At 38.5% G+C, this 25,478-nt stretch overlaps 1 protein-coding gene across 2 annotated transcripts in view; it reads left to right on the top strand.

The window, feature by feature from the left end:
- Nucleotides 1-25,478, top strand: part of MRTFB (myocardin related transcription factor B) — a 154,197-nt gene that overhangs the window by 14,838 nt on the left and 113,881 nt on the right. For both annotated transcript variants that reach the window (XM_042922457.1, XM_042922454.1), the window contains exon 2: nucleotides 17,506-17,721. In XM_042922457.1, the coding sequence (XP_042778391.1) occupies nucleotides 17,568-17,721 (154 nt within the window). In that variant the 5' untranslated portion in view covers nucleotides 17,506-17,567. The remainder of the gene's footprint in view (nucleotides 1-17,505; nucleotides 17,722-25,478) is intronic.

Raw genomic sequence — 25,478 nt, 5'->3', positions numbered from 1 at the left:
TAGCCCAAGAGCCCAGCATCTTTTAAAATACAAGATTATTATTGATGTTATCTTGACTCCATTCAGGAAAAAAGATAGGAGTGAATCAATAGATGAACAAGAGGTCTCTTGGTTTTTGAGTTTTTGTTTTTCGTTTATTTTGTTTTCTGTCTCTGGTAGAGTATCTGACAATGAAATAGTTTGTTTTTGAGAGCAGAAGCCACATCCCAGGTTGATCTTACTAGTGTTGTGTTGTGCTTTTTTTTTTTTTTTTTTTTACGAAATTTATTGTCAAATTGGTTTCCATACAACACCCAATGCTCATCCCAACAGTTGCCCTCCTCAATATCCATCACCCACCCACCTGTCCCTCCCACCCCCCATAAACCCTCAGTTTGTTCTCAGTTTTTAGGAATCTCTTACGTTTTGGCTCTCTCCCTCTCTAACCATTTTTTTTTCTTCCCCTCCCCCATGGTCTTCTGTTAAGTTTCTCAGGATCCACATAGGAGTGGAAACATGAAATCTGTCCTTCTCTGTATAACTCATTTCACTTAGCATAACACTCTCGAGTTCCATCCATGTTGCTACAAAAGGCCATATTTCGTTCTTTCTCATTGCCACGTCATATTCCATTGTGTATATAAACCACAATTTCTTTATCCATTCGTCAGTTGATGGGCATTTAGGCTCTTTCCATAATTTAGCTATTGTTGAGAGTGCTGCTGTAAACATTGGGGTACAAGTGCCCCTATGCATCAGCACTCCTGTATCCCTTGGGTAAATTCCTAGCAGTGCTACTGCTGGGTCATAGGGTAGGTCTATTTTTAATTTTTTGAGGAATCTCCACACTGTTTTCCAGAGCGGCTGCCCCAGTTTGCATTCCCACCAACGGTGCAAGAGGGTTCCCGTTTCTCCACATCCTCTCCAGCGTCTATCGTCTCCTGTTTTGTTCATTTTAGCCACTCTGACTGGCGTGAGGTGATATCTGAGTGTGGTTTTGATTTGTATTTCCCTGATGAGGAGCGACGTTGAACATCTTTTCATGTGCCTGTTGGCCATCTGGATGTCTTCTTTAGAGAAGTGTCTATTCATGTTTTCTGCCCATTTCTTCACTGGATTATTTGTTTTTCGGGTGTGGAGTTTGGTGAGCTCTTTATAGATTTTGGATACTAGCCCTTTGTCTGATATGTCATTTGCAGATATCTTTTCCCATTCCGTTGGTTGCCTTTTAGTTTTGTTGGTTGTTTCCTTTGCAGTGCAGAAGCTTTTTATCTTCATGAGGTCCCAATAGTTCGTTTTTGCTTTTAATTCCATTGCCCTTGGGGATGTGTCAAGTAAGAAATTGCTGTGGCTGAGGTCAGAGAGGTTTTTCCCTGCTTTCTCCTCTAGGATTTTGATGGTTTCCTGTCTCACATTCAGGTCCTTTATCCATTTTGAGTTTGTTTTTGTGAATGGTGTAAGAATGTGGTCTAGTTTCATCCTTCTGCATGTTGCTGTCCAGTTCTCCCAGCACCATTTGTTAAAGAGACTGTCTTTTTTCCATTGGATATTCTTTCCTGCTTTGTTAAAGATTAGTTGGCCATACATTTGTGGGTCTAGTTCTGCGGTTTCTATTCTATTCCATTGGTCTATGTGTCTGTTTTTGTGCCAATACCATGCTGTCTTGATGATTACAGCTTTGTAGTAGAGGCTAAAGTCTGGGATTGTGATGCCTCCCGCTTTGGTCTTCTTCAAAATTACTTTGGCTATTCGGAGCCTTTTGTGGTTCCATACAAATTTTAGGATTGCTTGTTCTAGCTTCGAGAAGAATGCTGGTGCAATTTTGAGTGGGATTGCATTGAATGTGTAGATAGCTTTGGGTAGTACTGACATTTTGACAATATTTATTCTTCCAACCCATGAGCACGGAATGTTTTTCCATTTCTTTATATCTTCTTCAATTTCCTTCATAAGCTTTCTATAGTTTTCAGCATACAGATCTTTTACATCTTTGGTCAGGTTTATTCCTACGTATTTTATGATTCCTGGTGCAATTGTGAATGGGATCAGTTTCTTTATTTGTCTTTCTGTTGCTTCATTATTAGTGTATACGAATGCAACTGATTTCTGTACATTGATTTTGTATCCTGCGATTTTGCTGAATTCATGTATCAGTTCTAGCAGACTTTTGGTGGAGTCTATCAGGTTTTCCATGTATAATATCATGTCATCTGCAAAAAGTGAAAGCTTAACTTCATCTTTGCCAATTTTGATGCTTTTGATTTCCTTTTGTTGTCTGATTGCTGATGCTAGAACTTCCAACACTATGTTAACAGCGGTGAGAGTGGACATCCCTGTCGTGTTCCTGATCTCAGGGAGAAGGCTGTCAGTTTTTCCCCATTGAGGATGATATTAGCTGTGGGCTTTTCATAAATGGCTTTTATGATGTTTAAGTATGTTCCTTCTATCCCGACTTTCTCAAGGGTTTTTATTAAGAAAGGATGCTGAATTTTGTCAAATGCTTTTTCTGCATCGATTGACAGGATCATGTGGTTCTTATCTTTTCTTTTATTAATGCAATGTATCACATTGATTGATTTGTGAATGTTGAACCAGCCCTGCAGCCCAGGAATGAGTCCCACTTGATCATGGTGAATAATTCTTTTTATATGCTGTTGAATTCGATTTGCTAGTATCTTATTGAGAATTTTTGCATCCATATTCATCAGGGATATTGGCCTGTAGTTCTCTTTTTTTACTGGGTCTCTGTCTGCTTTAGGAATCAAAGTAATGCTGGCTTCATAGAATGAGTCTGGAAGTTTTCCTTCCCTTTCTATTTTTTGGAATAGCTTGAGAAGGATAGGTATTATCTCTGTTTTAAATGTCTGGTAGAATTCCCCTGGGAAGCCATCTGGTCCTGGACTCTTATTTGTTTGGAGATTTTTGATCACTGATTCAATTTCTTCGCTGGTTATGGGTCCGTTCAAGCTTTCTATTTCTTCCTGTTTGAGTTTTGGAAGTGTGTGGGTGTTTAGGAATTTGTCCTTTTCTTCCAGGTTGTCCAGTTTGTTGGCATATAATTTTTCATAGTATTCCCTGATAATTGCTTGTATCTCTGAGGGATTGGTTGTAATAATTCCATTTTAATTCATGATTTTATCTATTTGGGTCATCTCCCTTTTCTTTTTGAGAAACCTGGCTAAAGGTTTATCAATTTGTTTATTTTTTCAAAAAACCAACTCTTGGTTTCATTGATCTGCTCTACAGTTTTTATAGATTCTATATTGTTTATTTCTGCTCTGATCTTTATTATTTCTCTTCTTCTGCTGGATTTGGGGTGTCTTTGCTGTTCTGCTTCTATTTCCTTTAGGTGTGCTGTTAGATTTTGTATTTGGGATATTTCTTGTTTCTTGAGATAGGCCTGGATTGCAATGTATTTTCCTCTCAGGACTGCCTTTGCTGCATCCCAAAGCGTTTGGATTGTTGTATTTTCATTTTCATTTGTTTCCATATATTTTTAAATTTCTTCTCTAATTGCCTGGTTGACCCACTCATTCTTTAGTAGGGTGTTCTTTAACCTCCATGCTTTTGGAGGTTTTCCAGACTTTTTCTTGTGGTTGATTTCAAGCTTCTTCACATTGTGGTCTGAAAGTATGCATGGTATGATCTCAGTTCTTGTATACTTATGAAGGGCTGTTTTGTGACCCAGTATGTGATCTATCTTGGAGAAGGTTCCATGTGCACTCGAGAAGAAAGTATATTCTGTTGCTTTGGGATGCAGAGTTCTAAACATATCTATCAAGTCCATCTGATCCAATGTATCATTCAGGGCCCTTATTTCTTTATTGGTCCTGTGTCTCGATGATCTATCCAATGTTGTAAGTGGAGTATTAAAGTCCCCTGCAATTACCACATTCTTATCAATAAGGTTGCTTTTGTTTGTGATTGTTTTATATATTTGGGGGCTCCCGTATTCGGCGCATAGACGTTTATAATTGTTAGCTCTTCCTGATGGATAGATCCTGTAATTATTATATAATGCCCTTCTTCATCTCTTGTTACAGCCTTTAATTTGAAGTCTAGTTTGTCTGATATAAGTATGGCTACTCCAGCTTTCCTTTGACTTCCAGTAGCATGATAGATGGTTCTCCATCCCCTCACTTTCAATCTGAAGGTGTCCTCAGGTCTAAAATGAGTCTCTTGTAGACAGCAAATAGATGGGTCTTGTTTTTTTACCCATTCTGATACCCTCTGTCTTTTGGTTGGAGCATTTAGTTCATTTACATTCGGTGTTATTATTGAAAGATACTGGTTTAGAGTCATTGTGATGTCTCTAGGTTTCATGCTTGCAGTGATGTCTCTGGTACTTTGTCTCACAGGATCCCCCTTAGGATCTCTTGTAGGGCTGGTTTAGTGGTGATGAATTCCTTCAGTTTTTGTTTTTTTGGGAAGACCTTTATCTCTCCTTCTATTCTAAATGACAGACTTGCTAGATAAAGGATTCTCAGCTGCATATTTTTTCTGTTCATCACATTGAAGATTTCCTGCCATTCCTTTCTGGCCTGCCAAGTTTCAGTAGACACATAGTCACAAGTCTTATCGGTCTCCCTTTATATGTTAGAGCATGTTTATCCCTAGCTGCTTTCAGAATTCTCTCTTTATTCTTGTATTTTGCCAGTTTCACTATGATATGTCGTGCAGAAGATCGATTCAAGTTACATCTGAAGGGAGTTCTCTGTGTGTCTTGGATTTCAGTGCCTTTTTCTTTCCCCAGATCAGGGAATTTCTCAGCTATTATTTCTTCAAGTACACCTTCAGCACCTTTCCCTCTCTCTCCCTCCTTTGGAATCCCAATTATGCGTACATTATTTCGTTTAATTATGTCACTTAGTTCTCTAAGTCTCCCCTCATACTCCTGGATTTTTTTTATCTCTCTTTTTCTCAGCTTCCTCTTTTTCCATAATTTTATCTTCTAATTTACCTCTTCTCTCCTCTGCCTCTTTAATCCAAGCTGTGGTCACCTCCATTTTATTTTGTAGCTCATTTATAGCATTTTTTAGCTCCTCCTAACTGTTTCTTAGTCCCTTGATCTCTGTAGTAATAGATTCTCTGCTGTCCTCTATACTTTTTTCAAGCCCAGCGATTAATTTCATGACTATTATTTTAAATTCATTTTCTGCTATATTGCTTAAATCGTTTTTGATCAGATCGTTAGCTGTCGCTACTTCCTGGAGTTTCTTTTGAGGAGAATTCCTCCGTTTCGTCATTTTGGATAGTCCCTGGAGTGGCGTGGAACTGCAGGACTCTTCCTCTGTGCTGACTGGAGTAACTTGCGTTGGTGGGCGGGCCGCAGTCAGACCTGTTGTCTGCCCCCAGCCCACCGCTGGGGCCACAGTCCCGACTGGTGTGTACCTTATCTTCCCCTCTCCCAGGGGCAGGACTCACTGTGGAGTGGTGTGGCCTCTGTCTGGGCTACTTGCACACCGCCAGGCTTGTGGTGCTGTTTCAATGGGATCTGACGTATTAGCCAAGGTGGATCTGCAAGGTGCACAGGGGCGGGAGGGGTAGGCTTAGGTGGTCTGCTTTGGGAGGGGCCCTGCAGCACCGGGAGGGAGGCAGACCCTTCAGAGGGATGGATCCGCAGAAGCACAGCGTTGTGTGTTTGCGCGGTGCAAGCAAGTTCCGTGTCGGGAGCTGGTTCCTTTTGGGATTTTGGCTGGGGGATGGGCAAGGGAGAAGGCCCTTCCCAGCGCCTTTGTTCCCCGCCAAGCTGAGCTCTGTCCTCCGGGGCTCAACAACTCTCCCTCCCGCTCTCTGAGCAGAGCTGTTGACTTATAACATTCCAGATGTTAAGTCCCACTGGCTGTCAGAACACACTCCATCCGGCCCCTCTGCTTTTGCAAGTCAGACTCGGGGGCTCTGCCTTGCCCGGCTGGCTGCCCCTCCACCACCCCGGCTCCCTCCTGCCAGTCCATGTTGTGCGCACCGCCTCTCCGCCCTTCCTACCCTCTTCCGCGGGCCTCTCGTCTATGCTCGGCTCCGGAGAGTCCGTTCTGCCTCTCTTCTGGTGGTTATCTGGGTAAATTAGGCAGATGTGGGTGGAACCTAAGCAATCAGCAGGACGTGGTGAGCCCAGCGTCCTCCTATGCCACCATCTTCTCCGGGGTTATCTGTTGTGTTGTGCTTTGACCTGGTGCCAGATAATTGTTGGGTTAGTTTCATTTTGGAATGAAGTTCCACTATAATATGGGTATTAACTCCATATTCATTCATTCTGTCAGTTATAGACACATTAATCTTTTATCACACTTTCTCTAGTTAGAGCTAAATGAGAGCTTTACTTTCACAACTAAATTATGACCCAGTGAAAGAATCCATTCTAATGCTGTTTCTTTAACATCTCAGTTAGAGACTTCTGGACAGAGAATGCTTTTTTATGTTTGATGTTAGATTTCAGTTTCAAAAGAAAATTAAGCAGTTAAGTGGATATTGGGTGACAGCTTACAAATTTGGTAGTAGGTTGTGGGAATAGTCTATACTCCATCAAAAATTTTCATGGATATTAACTTAACAATTTTTGAACACTTATTCTTCTCCTTTTGCTACATTTTCTAAAGATTTTTCTTAGCTTATAATTTTCTTAATTTGGAGGAATGTGTGGGAGTTTAAGGTGATCATAATGTCAAGGAATAATAGGTTGAAAAAAATTCTTCAACATGAAGAAAAAATAATATTGCATGAAAATATTTTAAAATCTTGTGCCTAAAGGATCTTCCAAATCATTAGCACTAATGTTCAGAGTTTGTACTTCTTGCCCTTATAAGGACAGTATGTTACCCCAGTATCTTCGGATTAGTTTACTGTGAACATATTTTATTTTATATGAATAAATAATTTGAAATGAAATTCATAATGTTGAAAGAAACTTGGGAGCTGTGTTTTAATATTCTGTAGTGAAACAAGTCATTTTCAATGCAAATGTACCTACCTAACACATCTTTTTGGAGGTTTATTTTATTTGATGTTTATGTAGCCATTTCAGCCTTCTCAGGCTTCTTGTTTGCATGATCTGCCTTTTTCTATCTACTTACCTCCATCCTATTTATATTTTCATATTTAAATTATGCCACTTATAGGCATATGTTTTTACACTTTTATAATCCATTCTGTCAGTCTCTGTCTTTTATTCATAATGTTTAGTCCATGTACATTTAATATAACTGTTGATAACATAGGATTTTGTTCTACTATTTTACTATTCTTGTTTGTCCCATCTCTCTCTCTCTCTCTCTCTCTCTCTCTCTCTCTCTCTCTCTCTCTCTTTTTTCCCCTCTACTACTTCTGTTTAGGATAATTGAGTATTTTGGGAATTCCTTTTTAATTTCCCAATTCGCATATTTTTATGGTTGCTCTGGGAATTACCATAAATAACCTTAACTTCTCAGGTTACTTCAAGTTAAAATTGTACATCTTTCTTATAATGTATAGAAATGTAATAATGTTGTCATAGTTACCCTTCCCCATCTTTTGTGCTATCATTGTCATATACAGTAAAACCTTGGATTACAAGTAACTTGTTCTGAGAGTGTTGTGCAAGATGAGCAAACATAATAAATTTTAACTTGATAAACAACAGTGTCTTGCATTTTGAGTCGTATATGATGCTGAACATCACATGATCACAACTGGGCCAATGGTTCTTGAAATATGCTTTGATATATGAGTGCTTTGGATTACATGTTTCCAAAACAAATTATGCTTGCAAACCAAGGTTTTACTGTATGGTACAAATACATACATTATAGTTCCCATAACATAGTGTTATATAAATGCTACTTTGATTAGTAATAGTTAAGAAAGCAAGAGGAAAAACTAGTCTTTGGTTTTTATCTACATGTTTACTATTTCTAATGCTTTTCATTCCTCAGATCCAAGTTTCTATCTGGCATCACTTCCTGATGGCCTGAAGGGCTGAAGAAGGCCTGAAGGCCTGAAGAAATTCTTAGCATTTCTTGTAGTGTGTGTCTGCTGACAATTTTGCCTTTATTATTAAAGGATATTTTTGTTGGATACGGAATTCTGGGTGGACAGTTGTAGACTCTGGATTCTGTGAGGTTCCATCTTCACAATATTGTTTTATTTCAGCAATTAACTTTGGTGAACTTATTTTTGCAAACTCCCTTTCCTGTGGTGAGCAGCAACTGAAATCTCAATTCTGTTGTTTGTTTGTTTTTTATTTGTTTTTTTCCTTAGCTGGACTTTTGGGAGTCTGTCTGCATGTGTATCATTTAGGGGTCACCCAGAGACTTGAGCAGAGTTTATATACAGGATTTAGGGACTTCTCTTTTGAGGCTCTTTCTTTTTGGGGAACTAAATACAGAGTCAAGAAGTAGATCCACATATACATGGTCAGTTGATTTGCAATAAAGGTGCAAAGGCAATTTAGTGGAGAAAAGATAACCTTTTCAACAAATGGTATTTGAAAAGTCGTGTATCTTTATGCCAAGAACAAAAAACTTTGATTCATATCTCATAGCATATACAAAAATTAATTCAGAATGAATTGTAGACTTTAAAACAGAAAACTATGAAAAGTCTATAAGAAAATATAGGAGATAATCTTTGTAACCTTGGATTAATCATAGGTTTCTTGGCAACAACACTAAAACACTAAAACATGATTCAGAAAAGAAAAAAATGATAGGTCAGACTTAATCAAATTAAAAAAAAAATTGCTTTTTACAAAGCACTGTTAAGAAAATAAAACAGTAAGCTGTAGACTGGGAGAAAATATTTGCAAATCACATATCCAATAAAAGACTTTTGTCCAGAATATATAAAGAGCTCTCAAAACAATAATAAGAAAATAAGCCACCTCATTTTAAAAATGAACAAAAGATGGGGCACCTGGGTGGCTCATTCAGTTAAGTGTCCAACTCTTGATTTTAGGTCAGGTCATGGTCTTATGATTTGTGAGTTCAAGTCCCCCATTGGGCTCCATGTTGACAGTACAGAGCCTGCTTGTGATTCTCTCTGTCCCTTCCCTGTGTGTTCTCTCTCTCTCTCTCTCTCTCTCTCTCTCTCTCTCAAAATATATAAATAAGTTTTTTTTTTAATGAACAAAATATTTAATCAGATACTTAACCAAAGAAGATATGCAGATGGCAAATAAACACATTAAAAGATGCTCAACATTACTAGGGAAATATAAATGAAAACCACACTGATAAAGAGGGTTCAAGATGGTAGCATAGGAAGATTCTAAACTTCCCTCTTCGCACAGACACAACAGATTTACAGCTACATGTGGAGTAATTTTCCTCTGAAAAGGACCTGAGAATAAGATAGACAGTGGCCTCCACAACAAAAGGTAAAAGAGACGCATCAACAAGGGTAGGAGAGGCAGTCAGACAGGGTGACCTCACAGCAGGAGGGATTTCCTCAAATATGGAATACTCCCTCAAAGAATTGAAGGATTGTGCCTCACACTGGATATGCCAACCCTGGGAACTAGTACCAGAAAGATGAGCCCCCAAAATGTCTGTGTTTGAAAATCAATGGGAATTAAGACCAGGAGAATCATAGAATTTTAGGGAATGGAGATCCCTTTCTTAAAGGGCTTGTATACAAACCCATTCACTCTGAGATCCAGCACAAAAGCAACAGGTTGAAAAGCATCTAGACCTTAAATGAGGGACACCCCTTTACTAATTTAAAAGCAGCTGTTGGAGAGGCAGGAATTTGCAGGAACTTTATCTGGGGACAGAAGTACTGGTAGATGCCATTTTTGTAATCTCATCCTAACTTGGTGGTGACTGAGCTGACTGGTGCTATTTTTGGTGCCCTCTCTCTAGCTTCCTAGGACCAGAGGGTATGCTCTTCGCCACCCCATGTTGTAACTGGCCTGGGCAAGTGCCCCATGCCCCACCCACCCTGCTCAGCATCTTAGCAGCAACAGGATTGGGTGAGCTCCCTGAGCCCCCACCCACCTCACACAGTGACCAAAGCCACAACCAGGAAGAACAAGCAACTCAAACCCCTCTTTCCCTGTGCAGTGCTAGAACCACAATTGGGACAACCAGGGCAACCAGGCCGGGTGAGTGCCCTGAGCCCCACCCTTCACACACAGCAGCCACATCCCTAAAACAATGGCAGGCACTCACAACCCATGCAAGAGACACACACAGAGTGCCTGATTCTGGTAGCCAGGGGAGATTGTGCATCTGGGCCACACAGGAAAGCTCCTGCACAAGACCAATCTTTGAGTACTCAGGAAGGTAACTGTTTTGCTTAATGCATATAGACAGAGAGACAGGCAAAATAAGGAAACAGAGGGATATGTTCCAAACCAAAGAACAAGGCAAATCCCCAGAAAGAGACCTTAATAGAACAGAGATAGAGATAAGTAACCTGCCTGAGAAAGAGTTCAAAGTAATGGTCATAGAGATGCTCACTGATCTCATAAGAGGGTATGAACACAGAGAAAACGTCAACAAATAAATAGAAAATACGAGAAACTACCAAACAGAAGTTATAGTAGAACTGAAAAAATATACCAGAGTTGTTCAACACCAGAGTAGATGAAATAGAAGTACGACTGTGTGAACTGGAAGACAAAGCGTTGGAAAACATCCAGACAGAGCAGCAAAATTAAGAAAAGAATTTTAAAAAGTGAGGATACCTTAATGGATCTCTGAGACAACCTCATGCCTACTAACACTCACACTATAAGGGTTCTAGAAGGAGAAGAAAGAGAAAAGACTAAACAAATTATTTGAAGAAATAATGGGTGAAAACGTCCTTAATCTGGGGATGGAAACAAATAGTTAGGTCCAGGAATTCCACAGAGTTCCAGATAAGATGAAACCAAAAAGAAAAATAACTGGCGCACATTATAATTAACGTGGTGAAAGTTAAGGATAGAGAGAATCTTAAAGACAGCAAGAGAAAAAGCAACATCTTACATCCAAGGGAAACCCCATAAGGCTATCAGCAGATTTTTCACCAGAAACTTTACAGGCCCTAAGCGAGTGACATGAGACGTTCAAAGTACTGAAAAGAAAAAACTGCCAACCAAGAAGGAGCGATTGGGAGTATTGCAGAAAAGGGAAACCTAAAGGAATTCATCACCACTAAACCAAGCTTGTAGGAAATGTTAAAGGGACTTCTCTAAATTCTGAAGCAAAGTCACTAATTAATAATAAGAAAATGTATAAAAGTAAAAATCCTACCAGAAAAGGTAAATAAATAATAAAGGTAGTAGATCAGCCACTTAGAAAAGCAAGTATGAAAGGTAAAAGACAACAGTAGTTTAATTAAAATTACAATAATTAGTTAAGGAATATGTAAAATAAAAATGTAAAATGTGATATCAAATATATAAAACATGGAGTGGGAACTAAAATTACAAAGCTTTGGAATGCAATTAAAGTTATTATCAACTTAAGAGAGACTGTGTATACATAAGATGTGTGTAAATCTTGTAACCACAAAGAAGAAACATAAATACACAAAAGGATAAAGGAATAAAACCACATAAAGAAAATAAAGCACAGGGAGGAGGGAGAGAAGAAAAAAAGAACAGAGAGGAACTTCAGAAACAACCAGAAAACAATGAACCAAATGACAGTAAGAGCATACTTAGTAATAATTGCTTTAAATGTAAGTGGTCTAAATGCACCAGTCAAAAGACATAGGGTGGCTGAATGGATAAGAAAGAACAGGAATTTTCTATATATTGCCAATAGGAGACCCACTTCAAATGTAAAGACATACACAGACTGAAAATAAAGGGTTAGAAAAAGATACACACCATGCAAATGGAAATGAGATGGAGTAGCTATAGTTATATCAGACAAAATAGACTTTAAAACAAAGACTGTAAGAAAAGACAAAGAAGGGTATCACATAGTGATAAAGAACACAAATAAAAGAAGAAATAGCAATACAGTAATAGTAGAGAACTTTATTTTTTTCTTTTTAATTTTTTATTTTATTTGTAGTTCAAATGCAGGGTTGTATTAGTTCAGGTGACGCAGCAGTTCCATACATCACTCAGTGCTCATCACAAATGCATTCTGTAATCAGTAGTAGGGGTCTTTAATACCTCTTTTATCAGTGGATAGATCATCCAGACAGAAAAGCATTAACGAAAAAGTGGCCCTAAGTGACGCATTAGACCAGATGGGCTTAATAGATACATGCAAAACATTCCTTCCAAAACCTAAATACACATTCTTTTGAAGTGCACATGGAACATTCTCCAGGATAGATCACATGTTAAGCTACAAAACAAGTCTCAGTAAAGTTAAGAAGATTGAAATCCTATCAAGTATCTTTTCCAACCACAGTGGCATGAAACTAGAAGTCAGTTATGTGAAGAAAACTGGAAAAAAACCACAAACACATGGAGACTAAACAACATGCTGTTAAATAACCAATAGGTCAATGAGGAAATCAAAAAAATACCTGTAGACAAATGAAAATGGGAACACAGTATTCCAAACTCTTTGGGGTGCAGCAAAAACAGTTCTAAGAGGGACTTGTATACTGATACAAGCCTACCTCAAGAAACAAGAAAGGGGCGCCTGGGTGGCTCAGTCGGTTGAGCGTCCGACTTCAGCTCAGGTCACGATCTTGCGGTCCGTGAGTTCGAGCCCCGCATCGGGCTCTGGGCTGATGGCCCAGAGCCTGGAGCCTGCTTCCGATTCTGTGTCTCCCTCTCTCTCTGACCCTCCCCCGTTCATGCTCTGTCTCTCTCTGTCTCAAAAATAAATAAATGTTAAAAAAAATTTTTTTTTAAAGAAACAAGAAAAATATCAAATAAACAATCTAACTTTACATTTAAAGGAACTAGAAAAAGAAGCCCAAAGTTAATAGAAGGAAGGAGATAATACCGATCAGAGTGATAGTGGGGGAATGAACTACATCCACATGCGCGAGAAAAGTTTAATGAAACTAAGAGCTAGTTCTTTGAAAAGATAAACAAAATCAACAAACCTTTAGCCAGACTCCTCAAGAAAAAATAGATGGCCCAAATAAATAAAATCAGAAATGAAAAAGAAGAAATTGCAACCTATACCACAGAAATACTAGGGATCATAAGTAAATACTGTGTACAGTTATATGCTGACAGATTAGTCTAGAAGAAATGGATAAATTCCTGGAAACATGGAGTCTTCTAAGATTGAATCATGAAGATACAGAAAATCTGAATAGACCAATTATTAAGATGAAATTTGAATCAGTAATCAAAACACTACAAACAAATAAAAGTCCAAGTGCAGATGGCTTCACAGGTGAATTCTACCAAACATTTAAACTATCCCAGAAATTCTAATGAAAAATTGAAGATGAAGAAATACTTCCAAATTTATTTTACAAGGCCGGCATTACTCTGATACCAAAACCAGACAAAGACACCATTATAAAAAAGAAAATTACAGGCCAACATCCCTAATAAACACAGATGCCAAAATTATCAGCAAAATATTAGCAAACTGAACTCATCAAAAACATCGAAAGAGATCATACACTGGAATCAAATGGAATTCATTCCAGGGATATAAAGATGGTTTAACGTCTGCAAATCAATCAACATGATACAACGCATTAATAAAATGAAGAATAAAAATTATATAATCTCAGGGCGCCTGGATGGCTCAGTCAGTTAAACGTCCACCTCTTGATTTCGGCTCAGGTCATGATCTCATGATTCGTGGGAGTGAGCCTCACATTGTGCTCTGCACTCACAGCACAGACCTTGCTTGGGTTTCTCTTTCTGCTCTTCCCCTGCTTGTGCTAGCACTCTCTCTCTCTCTCTCAGAATAAATAAAATAAACATTAAAAATGTATATTATCATCTCAATAGGTACAGCAAAAATATTTGACAAAATTCAATATCCATTTATGATAAAAACTCTCTAGTGGGTAGGGAGGGCCTGTACTCAATAAAGGTCATTTATGACAGACAAACAGCTAACATACTCAGTGGATGAAAAGATGCAAAGTTTTTTCTCTAAGATCAGAAACGAGACAAGGATTCCCACTCTTGGCAGTTTTATCCAACGTAGTATTCAAAATCCTAGCCACAGCCATCAGACAAGAAAAAGAAATAAAAACATCCAAATTGGAAAAGAAGAAGTAAAGCTGTTACTATTTGCAGGCAACATGATACCATATACAGAAAACCTTAGAGTCCACCAAAAACCTATTAGAGCTAATAAATGAATTCAGTAAAGTTACAGGATACAAAATTAATACACAGAAATTTGTTGCATTTCTGCATACTAATAATGAATTGTTGGAAAGAGAAATTAAGACAATCTCAATTACACTTGCATCAAAAACAATAAAATATCTAGAAATAAATTTAACCAAGGAAGTGAAAGACCTATACTCTGAAAACTATAAAACACTGATGAAAGAAATTGAAGATAACATAAATAAATGAAAAGATATGCTGTGCTTTTGGGTTGGTAGAGTTAATGTTTTTTCACAGAAGTGGAACAAATCCTAAAATTTGCACAGAACCACAAAAGACCCAAAATAGCCAAAGCAGGCTTGGGAAAGAAGAACAAAGTTTGAGGTATCATGTTCTGAAATTTGAAACTGTACTGAAAAGCTATAGTAATCAAAACAATATGGTACTTGCGCGAAAACAGACACATAGATCAGTGGAACAGAATGGAGAGCCCAGAAATAAACCCACACCTATGAGGTCAAGTAACTTATGACAAATGAGGCAAGAACATACAATGGGGAGACGACCATCTTTTCAATAAGTGGTGTTAGGAAAATTGGACGGCTACATGCAAAAGAATGAAATTGTGGACTGCTTTCTTACACCATGCACAAAAATAAACTCGAAATGGATTAAGACCTGAAACCTTAAAACTCCTAGACAAAGCAAAGGCAGTAAGACATCATTCTTAGCAATGTTTTTTGGGATACGTCTCCTCAAGCACGGGTATCAAAACCAGAAATAAACAACTGGAACCACATCAGCTAAAAAGCTTTTGCAGGGTGAAGGAAACCATTAACAAAATGAAAATGCAGCCTACTGAATGCAAGAAGATGATTGCAAACCATATATCTGATAAGGAGTTGATATCCAAAATACATCAACAACCATATGTCACAAATCATAACAACAACAGCAAAACAACCCAATTAAAAAACCGACAGAGGACTTGAATAGATATTTTTCCAAAGACAGCATACAGATGGCCGACAAGCACATGAAAACATGCTGAACATCACTAATCATCACAGATATGTAAATCAAAAGCAGTGAGGTGCTACCTCATACCAATCAGAATGGCTATTATCAAAAAGACAAGAAATAACACGTGTTGCTGAGGATGTGAGGAAAAGGAAACCCTTGTGCGCTCTTGGTGGGAATGTAAATTAGTGCAGCCACTATGGAAACAATTTGGAGGTTCCTCAAAAAATTATAAATAGAATTACTATGTGATCTAGGAATTCCACTTCTGGGTATTTGAAGAAAACGAAAAGAACAGTTCAAAAAGCTGTACTACCTTTATGCTTATTTACAATAGCCAGGACATAGATGTAACCCAAGTGTCCATCAATAGATAATAAATGGACAGAGAAGCTGTGGCGGGTGTGTGTGTGTGTGTGTGTGTGTGTGTGTGTGTGTGTGTGTACACAGTGGAATATTACTGGAATATTACACTAATATTACTCAGCTACAAAAAGAATGAAATCTTGCCATTTGTGACAACATGGTTGGACTTCAAGGATATCATGCTAAGTGAAATAAGTCAGAGAAAAGCAAACACTGTATGATTTGACTTATATGGGAAATCTAAAAAAACCAAAATGAACAAACAAAACAGAAACAGACTCATAGATAAAAAGAACAAACTGGTGGTTGGGAGAGGGAACCGACAAAATAGGTGAAGGGAATTAAGAGGTAAAGAATTATAAAATAAGTCTCATGTTGTATACAGCACAGGAGATATACTCAGTAATATCGTAATGATTTTGTATGGTGACAGATGGTATCTAGACCTATTATGGTGATCGTTTTGCGGTATGTAAAAATATCAGGGCACCTGTGTGGCTCAGTCTGACTCTTGACTTTGGCTCAGGTCGTGATCTCACAGTTGGTGGGTTTGAGCCCTGTGTTGGGCCCTGTTTATTAAAAAAGGACCGGAGCACTTGGATGCCTCAGTCGGTTAAGCATCTGACTCTGATTTCAGCTCAGGTCATGATCTCATGGTTTGTGAGATTGATCCCTGCATTGGGCTCTGTGCTGACAGTGGGGAAGCTGCTCCGGATCCTCTCTCCGCCTCTATCTCTGCGCCTCCCACACTCACTCTTCCTCTCTCTCTCTTCTCTCAGAATAAATAAACATAAAAAAATAAAATATCAAATCACTCTTATTCACCTGAAACTAATATAATATTATATCTCAAGTATAATTTAATAAAATAACTGAGACCACACTACGTTACCATTTCACACCCACTAAAATAATTAAAATGAAAAAGATTGACCATAAGTGTTGGTGAGGTTGTAGAACAACTGGAATTCTCATTCACTGCTAATAAGAATGGTGGAACCACTTTGGAAAATCCTTTGTTCGTTTCTTTAAAATTTAAACACGCCTTTGTTGCCTTATGGTCCACTTACTCCTAGGTATTTACCCAAGAGAAGTGAAAGCTTATATTCCTATATATACTTGGACAAGAATGTTCATAGCATTTTTATTTCTGACAGAAACTGGAAACAACTCAGATGTCCATCAGTAGGCGAAGGCTGTTCAATGAACTGTGGTCCAGAATGTTGCTAAGCAGATAGCAGTCTTATGAAATGTTTCTCCCCTGCCCAATGTGGACGGCCATCCTTTTAGCTTTTGGCTTTCTGTAACCGTTTTCTTGCTGCCCACTGTTCAGCTCCTAAGCCCGTGTCACGTATTTATGGTTTGGTTATGTCTTCGGTATTTCTCTTGCTGATTTCTGTTTCAGTCAGAATGGACCAGTTATGCTGTGATAATAAATAGTCCTAAATCGCAGTGGCTTGAAGTACAGGTTGGTTTCTTTGTCGTGAACTGCATGTCCATTTTGGTGCAGCTAAGAGTTCTATTCCCTGTCGAGGGAGGAGCCCTCCTCTGAGACATTGCTGGTTGCTGTGAATGTTGACTTAATGTAAAGTTTTGATTCGTAGGAGTTAAGACAGATTTTCAAGCTAGACTGCTTTTTTGTCCCATCATCATTAGTTGACTTTTATCTTATTGTAGGGTGCATTAAAATCTTTAATGACATCCGTAACTGTAACTTTTAATCCACAGCACAAAAAATTAAAATACTTTTCAACTTGTATTTACCTGGTAAATGCTGTTTTTAGTCTTTTATTCCTGTGCGTTGGGACAAAGAACCAAGATCCAGAGAGAGTAAACGAATTGGCACTTGCTACACAGCAGTGAAGCTGAACTAGAACCCAGGGTTTCCATTTTAATATTTTTGTGTAAATTGGAGCAAAATAAATGTACTATCTACTTACACGTTTTTAATTTGACAGTCTCTTCAGCAGGCCGCATCTAAGAGAGGTCTCGTACACCTTTTGCCGGTGGCTGGAGCACGATGGATCCCCCAGGGGCACTGGACGCGGAGGATGAAGTGGGGCCGTTAGCCCATCTTGCCCCAAGTCCTCAAAGCGAAGCTGTTGCCCATGAATTCCAGGAGCTGTCCCTGCAGCCCAGCCAGCACCTGCCCCCGCTGAACGAGAGGAAGAACGGTGAGCTCTTCAGCATGTGTGGTGGGAGCTGGATTTAAAGACTCACCCCTTCATGAGTCCAATTGATTCCTGTTTGGTAGTAATTTTTCTTTTTCTTTCTTTTTTTTTTTTTTTTTTTGTCAGTTACCCTGGGCAGGCTGTCATGGCGGGGAGAGCCTTGTGGGTTATTGGCTGGTTTTGAGTAACAGGCAGAATTTCACTTTCCATCCAGTTCTTTCATTTATTTCCCCAATAAGTGTCTGGTAGCAGTATTCTCCTTGGAAACAAGCTTTAGATGCAACCATTTTAGTACCAGCAGATTTCATGCTAGAAGATACTGGAAGGTAGCTTCCTGCACTGATCCTGGGGAAGGTTGACTGTGGATTTGACTAGATTCTCCTCCCATTTTTCCCGTCTCCAGTGTGTTGCACCTTAATTTCAAGATTGATAAAATTTAAGCTATCCTAATGATTACTAAGAACAGAAGAATTTTTTGTTTGAGTGTTTTTCTATTAATCGTTACAGGATATGACCATGTTGTCATTCTCTGCCTATCGTTGTATACAAAATGAATATTTTCTATCCATTTGGTATCTGTTCAGGAAATTTTCATTGATCACAAAGGCTTCCCATCCTCTCTGGAAAACATCATACTGTCCATTTTTAATGTAAATGAGTAAGGATAGACGATAGACACTTATTTTTAATACTTAAAACATAAAAACTAACAAAATGTTAAAATTTATAAACACATCAAGCACTTATATTAAAAGGGCCACATTAAGAATTACAGCTGAATTTCTTAGGCTTTCCACCGTTCTGATGAGTTTTACATTTACAAATAATAGTTTTTAAAAATTGTAGATTTAAAAGCCTGAGGAGATAAAACCATTCCCTTGTAAAACACTTCCTTTTGTACCTGGTTACTGTTTTTCTGGGTTCTGAGTCCTAACCAGGCCTTTTCATTATTGGCCTCACCTTCTTCAGGAAAGTGGAGAAAAGATGTATGTTATGATTCTTAGTTCTTTAGTACATGTGTTTGGAGTGTATTTGTTCTCCATTCAAATAAGGCTTCTGGTACTTGTTCTCGGGCATAACCCTTGTCCGCTGTGAGTGGTGAAAAGCAGCATTCTGGCTCAGGTGCTGTCAGGCCCTTCAGGAGGCTGTCGTTGAGCAGTGGCTTTAGAATCTTCCATTTTTCTTAGTGGCTTGGAGAGTATGACCACATTTACTGAAGCATGACCAAATGCGATCAGGTTCACACTGCACATTTGGGCCTGGATAGTGTTCAGATTCTTATCCTCAAAAAATGAGTTGCACTGGTATGAAATTGCAATAACACACAATTAGTCAGGAAAATGGTAGGGAAATGTATCGGGCAAACCTGTACTTCGTGATCGGCTTGACACAGCGCACCATGTTCTCTTGCAAGAATGTTGCCTTGAATATGTATGCCTGAATGTAAGCTAAGCCCAAATATTAAGTAGCCTCCCCTTAGAAACTTTTGGGAAGTGGAGTAAATGGTAAGAATTTTAATTTTTTAATTTAGCTACGTGTCCATAATTAAAATCACATTTTTATGATGCAGTGCGATAATATAGAAGGATTCCTTCATTCACACTAATATTTCATAGAACCATCTGGCTCAGACTCTATCCGTGAATCTTTGGGGGAAATGCTTTTTTTTTTTTCCTCATCATCAACAGAACCCCTTGGCATCATGCACCTAGTGCTAAAATCCACGGTGCGTCTTCACTACTGTCTCTTTCGTCTGAGTTACCGCAGCTTTTGAGTATATGTATGACCTGATACCACAGATTTTCTGTCTAAACCACAAGTACCATTGACAAAATGGTGTGTGTGTGTGTGTGGTGTATTGTCATATACTCATAATCTCTATAGCATAATCACTCTTGTGATTTGTGATTGGTTATAACATTTTATGGGGCTTCAGTTCCTGTTTTAGAATGTAATTATCTGTTTTCTGTGAGTACGTAACGTATTCACTGGCTTAAAATGTACAGGGTACCAATGGGTACACAGTGAAAAGAAAGTCACTTCCCAGTCTTTCCCCTGAGCTACATGATTCCTTTCCTGGAGTTCACTATTATCATTTGTATCCTTTCTGACAGAATTGTATTTGACTACTTTTTTAAAATGAGTTTTTGAAACTGTTCTTTGCAACGACACTTAGTACTTCCGATTTTAAGGTTATAACCTAGGAATAATAAATGTGTTGGCCTTCTCCGCCCCCTCCCCCCCGTTTATGATTCTACTAAGATATTTTTATAAACATCCTAAAACTAGCTTTAAATGAAGTTAATTTTTAAGCAAATGTTTTCCTCAAGTACTTTTTTTGTTCAATATTGAGTAAATGAAAGAATATCTTATGAAATGCTATGTAAAGACTCAAATAGCAGACAGTCTCTTCTTTTTTTTTTTAATATGAAATTTATTGTCAGATTGGTTTCCATACAAAACCCAGTGCTCATCCCAACAGGTGCCCTCCTCAGTGCCCATTACCCACTTTCCCCTCCCTCCCACCCCCCAATCTCTTCTTTTTTAATAAGTGACTTCAGGCAGTTAAAAAGCTTACCTTATATTCAGGCATATACTCTGATGTCAGGCTTATGATATATTAGCTTGATTTACATATATATTCCAAGGCATACATGGAATCCTTTGTATAGCTATCAGAAATCTACATTTTTGATAGTTATATGAGTCAAGTGGAATCACATCAAGCAATTATGGAATTAGAAGAAGCATAACTTTCTTACCCTACTGATTTTTTCATGTTTGTGCTTCATTTTTAAGTCTTCTTAGTGCCCTGTTTAGATTATATCATATACAAAATGTGAATCTTAGCCTCGAAATTAATTAATACAAAAAACTCTTCAGAGTATTATGAAATAGTCCGATTTAGGTATTTTCTTGTGATTGTGTTTCATTGTTAGCCCTAAGCATTTGAATTTCACTTGTTTGAATTATTTCCCTTTCTAGTTGGGGGCAAAATGAAGACACTTCAATTTGGATCAGTGTGTAGAAGGATCATGTCACCAAATAGTTTATAAATAAACTTAATGAGAGAGAAGTTGACATCTAAGTAATGACTCCAGGATCCTCCCTTAGTTTTGACTGATACTTATGTTGGCAATGTAGTGGCATAGCAGAACATTCCTACTACTGTAGCACATGTGAAAGATAAGCTGGGGCTGTTCTTTACCCCTGAACCTGTGGCCGGTGGCACCTCCAAAGTAAGGCCACCAATTAGGCCATTAATTCTTCCCAAGAAGTGAGTTTTTCCTAAAAGAAATGTGGATATACAGAACACATAAATGACAGACTTTTACTGAAACAGCGCACACACAGAGAACTTGAGCTTTGTTTTGATGTTTTACACAGTATTAACGTTCCTTCAGATGGTAAACACCGGCAGTAAAGGGGAAATCAGTCCGAGGGACAGTTAGTTGTTTTTTATTGTTCACGTGGGAAAAGTTCAGATGCTGTAAGTTGAATACAGCTTCGTAAAGGCAGGGAAAGGCGAAGTAGATGGAATCGACATGCCTCCAAGAGCTCCAGCCCTCTGCGTTGTGCCCCGGACTAGGGGAGATCACAGCAGGAAGGCTTTGGTTCCCGAGGTCATTTGCAAGACCGGGAAGTGTGCTGGTTGGTGAATGTAAGCTTTTGAGTCACTCCCAGCATTGACAATAAAGCAGATAAGTTGACATAGATTTCCCTTTTGCACAACAGTTTGGTATTTTAACACTTGGGACAGCTCTGAAAATGAGGCACAGTTCAGTCGTGTTCACATGGCCACAGGTAACGCCCCAGGCCGGCTGTCAGTAGTATGGAGTAGGTGGAAAAATAGTGTCTGCTACTTTCTCTTCCGTTTATTAGCAGACTTTTTGAAACTGTATTTACTTGGGAACAGCGTGTTTTAGGCCTCAGTGAAGAGGAGACTTTGTCATTCTTATTTTAAACTTTGACGCTTCTAGTTACCGCACTCGTTGGGTTTTTGATTTCATGGTCCCGTTTTGAGTTTTTTTTCCCTAAGATTTTCCATCCATTAAATTTATCACAATGGACAGTTTTAGACCATCTCTTGTTCTGCTCTTGAATGATTATACTAAAGAGAAAATAGTTCATTCAAAAGTTTGTTGCACACGAGGGAACACAAGGTAGTTCTTTGCATTAGATTCAATACAGGTATCAATACATTTGCACACAGATAACTTTGCCTTGCCGTGGAACTCGGCTAAAGAAAATTGCTTGCCTTGTACTATAGAAAATAAATGGTATTTGTTCAAAGCTGATCTTTTCTTCATGCAACATTTCCTCATTCCTCTTTAACCTGTTAGGTTTACTGTCACTCTAGGTGTTTGGAAATGCACAAAGGTGGTGAGCATTTCTCTGGACCAGAACCCTGTTCCTTAAGAGTATACATGAGATGGGGTGGCCATCTGGAGATTGGTGAGGAAAAGGGAGAATATTTCTATTTTTCTCTGGAGCAGACAGCCAGACATAAGATTCTCAGAGTGTCGTAAGTGGGAAGGAAATAAATAGATGCTAAATAACCAAAACATGTAACTCTAGGATTCTTGCTTTCCCTTTCTTTAACTGGAGGTAATCGAAACAAGTACGATTCTGTAAAATTCTCTTGTCCTTGGCTTTACTGTTAACATCTTTAGGACCTTAAATATTTAAAATTCTCAGTGATATTAATAAACAGTCTGATACATTTAGATAATTTCCTTTTCTGCTTTGGATGTTACTTAAGAGTATTTAGACTGAGAACAGAAATAGGTATAATTTCCTTAATTAATTTTCCTTAGTTTCTAATAGATTTCTGAGATTAGCCTTTACAGGTAAACACTTAACACAGTTATAAAGTTTAAAAGCCAATTCTGAGCCCCCTGGCCACCGTAAAAGAAATTCTTGATTAATTAAGGTGGTTTTCGTATGTTTTGTCTATGACAATCTCTTGAACCTTTCACCATGAAAACAAAGTCATATAAGTAGCTTAAAGGTGAGGTACTCTCTTTCGCAACGCTCTTTACAAAGTCTCCTATTAAACAGCATGCTTTGTTTCACAGTGTAAATGAGCAGCTATAACCCTGTCCATCACCTTTTTTCCTACTCTGGGCTTCTTGTTACTGAGGACTTAGCTGGCTTTAGCGCATTGCCTAACACACCCAAGCAGTGTGCGGGTGGAGGGAGGGGGCTGGGCCTTAATCTCACACACGCCCATCTGCAGCTGGCAGGGTCAGAGCACTAGCAGAGGCCTACTGAGTCATTGCTGACCGGGTGGATGAAGCTTACAGTTTTAGAAGTGCATCAGCAAGATGGCAGGCCCCAGTTCAGCACGAGCGAAGCCCCATTTTGAGTTATTTATCCAGTCTTTATATTGTGTCCTCTTGCAAACATGCCCTTCGAGTGTTGACAGTTAATGTATTTATTAAAAGTAAGATTTAGAACTTAATAGTAATTATCAGTTCAATCTAGCATTATCTTAAAATTATTAAAATGTTTGCCTGAAATTTTTATAAGGATTTTCTAAAGTTACGAGAGTCCTAAAAGTGCATTATTTCACATATAGATTATTTGAGATAATTTTCATAAAACTAGAGTCTACCATATGACTTACATTAAGCCCTGGATCAGCAGATAAACTGACACAATTTATTAAGAAACAGGCTTTCCTGTCCGTCAGAGGGTAATTTTAATTACCTATACAATGTAAATGATTAGTTAATAAAGATTACTCAACTACAGTACCCTAGTTACTTAGACCTTTCAAGGTACTTGGAATTAAATAGTTGGTTTATAATCAGACCCTGTGCGAGGCCAAAAGACTTCATTAAAATTAAGTAGGGGCTCTTTGTGCCTGGGTGCTCCCCCTAAGCCAACTACAGTGTGACCTCTTTTAGCTAAAAAGGAAGAGAGAGGATAGATACTGGATACCTGCTGTCTACTGTGACTCTTTTGAAAGAGCTGTTAAGTATAGGGAATAGAGTGGGGAAAAGTGGTCGTGATTTTTTTTCAGCCTTTGTTATTTTATTTTAAGATATCAGTAATAAAGCACTTTTGAGACAGAAACCAGCAAGACAAATATGTTGGAATACCAGACATATTGGAATTTTCTCTTTGGGTTTTAGTTAATTATCACCCTGAGACTAATTAGCAAATACCATACCCAGTGTTTTTCTAACTCCTTAAAATTAACCCCTGCTGTTGGCTCCCCTCACCTGCTGCCCTCACTGTTATTAACAGGAAGTGTAGTCTTTTGGGAGTCAGGACTCCAGTGTCCTCTGCTGACTCAGTCTGTGAGCATGGGTAAGTCTCAGAAGCGCTCTGTGTCCCAGTGTGCCCGTTGTAGTACCTGTGTGGTAGCTTTCAGCCCGTGTGTCCTTCTCTGGCTGCCCTTCCTCATGGCATCATGTGCTCTTATATCTCATTGTCACCCTTGCCCGTGCTGTTCATTGGGCAGCAGAACCAGGAAGAATGGAAGATGACTTCCATCTCAGCAGGTGGAATTTTCCATAGATACAAGTTAATGATGTCGCTGTGTATCCCATTCCTCAAGGTGTATTATTAAGCATACATGCCAGCTCGCCCAATAAGTCAGACTTTCCCCCATATTTAAAAAGAAAGACAAATTGACTCAATTGTGTTGTCCTAAAAAAAATTTTTTTTAATCTAATTTAGGACATGCAGTATCTTCCTATTCATGGTATTTAAGGGTTGGCAGGTATGTGTTAACATTTTTATAGTAAGCATCAGACTATCCAAAGACAATTTTTTAGCTTTGTTTAAAGTCCAAATTATTCATGTTCTATTCTGGTCATCTTTGTGGTTGTTTGCATCAAGGAAATGCTAATAGTTGGGTGTCTGTTTCACAAAACTTAAATTTTTGATACATGATCTCTATGTTTAATGAAGATATAACAAGAAAAGCAGAAAGTCTGATCAACAACTTGCCTTTGGTTCTTGTGGGCTAGTTAAAAAAGTAACATACTAGAATTTGTCAGTACTGTCTGAAGATTTGAGGTTCATAGCTTCAAGATAAGAAACCTCTTTGACAGAAGCCATGATCCCAACATAGCAGTGAGGAAGTGTGTTGACTGAACCGTTTGACGAAAGCACCAGCATGCAGTATATACAAGGGAAAGTTTGCCATATGGAATACTCAGCTCTCCAAAATAGCCTAAAAATCAGCATTTCAGGAGTGGAAGTAGGGACTCTTTTACTATTAGAAAACATTTACTGAATGATCACTGTGTCTCCTACCCTAGAATAGTTCTTAGATTTTAATCCTCTAGTACAACGTTGGCAGTTCACAGTGTAGTGTAGTGTATTCTCATAAAACTGTTGGACACATAGATCTTTGAAAGCCGAATCTTCAACTATATACAGAAAAGTAACTCGGAGACGATTCTTGCAGATAACAGAGAGGAAGAAGAACCTAGTTTTAAGGAAGAGGGCTGTGAAAAAATAAAATAAAAAGTAAAGAGGGCTGTGGAGCCAAGCATAGAGCCCGCTCTCTTGTACTAGCTGTGTGGTGTCAGACACAAAGTCTGTGTCTTTCATCCGTGAATAGGAATCATGTTAGATGTACCTCATAAATCGCTGAGAGGCTTAAAATACTAGAGCTCTTGTACAAACTGGCGTGCACATGGTACCTCATAAAATACAGTACATGGTATAGGTACCCAGCACTGCCTGCCTGACGTAAAAATACCACGGAAGAGGCGGTATGCACAGTGGTTAAGAGCACC

This window comes from Panthera leo, chromosome E3, assembly GCF_018350215.1.
Source record: "Panthera leo isolate Ple1 chromosome E3, P.leo_Ple1_pat1.1, whole genome shotgun sequence".
NCBI lineage: Eukaryota > Metazoa > Chordata > Mammalia > Carnivora > Felidae > Panthera > Panthera leo.
This window is presented reverse-complemented; position numbering and strand designations above follow the sequence as displayed.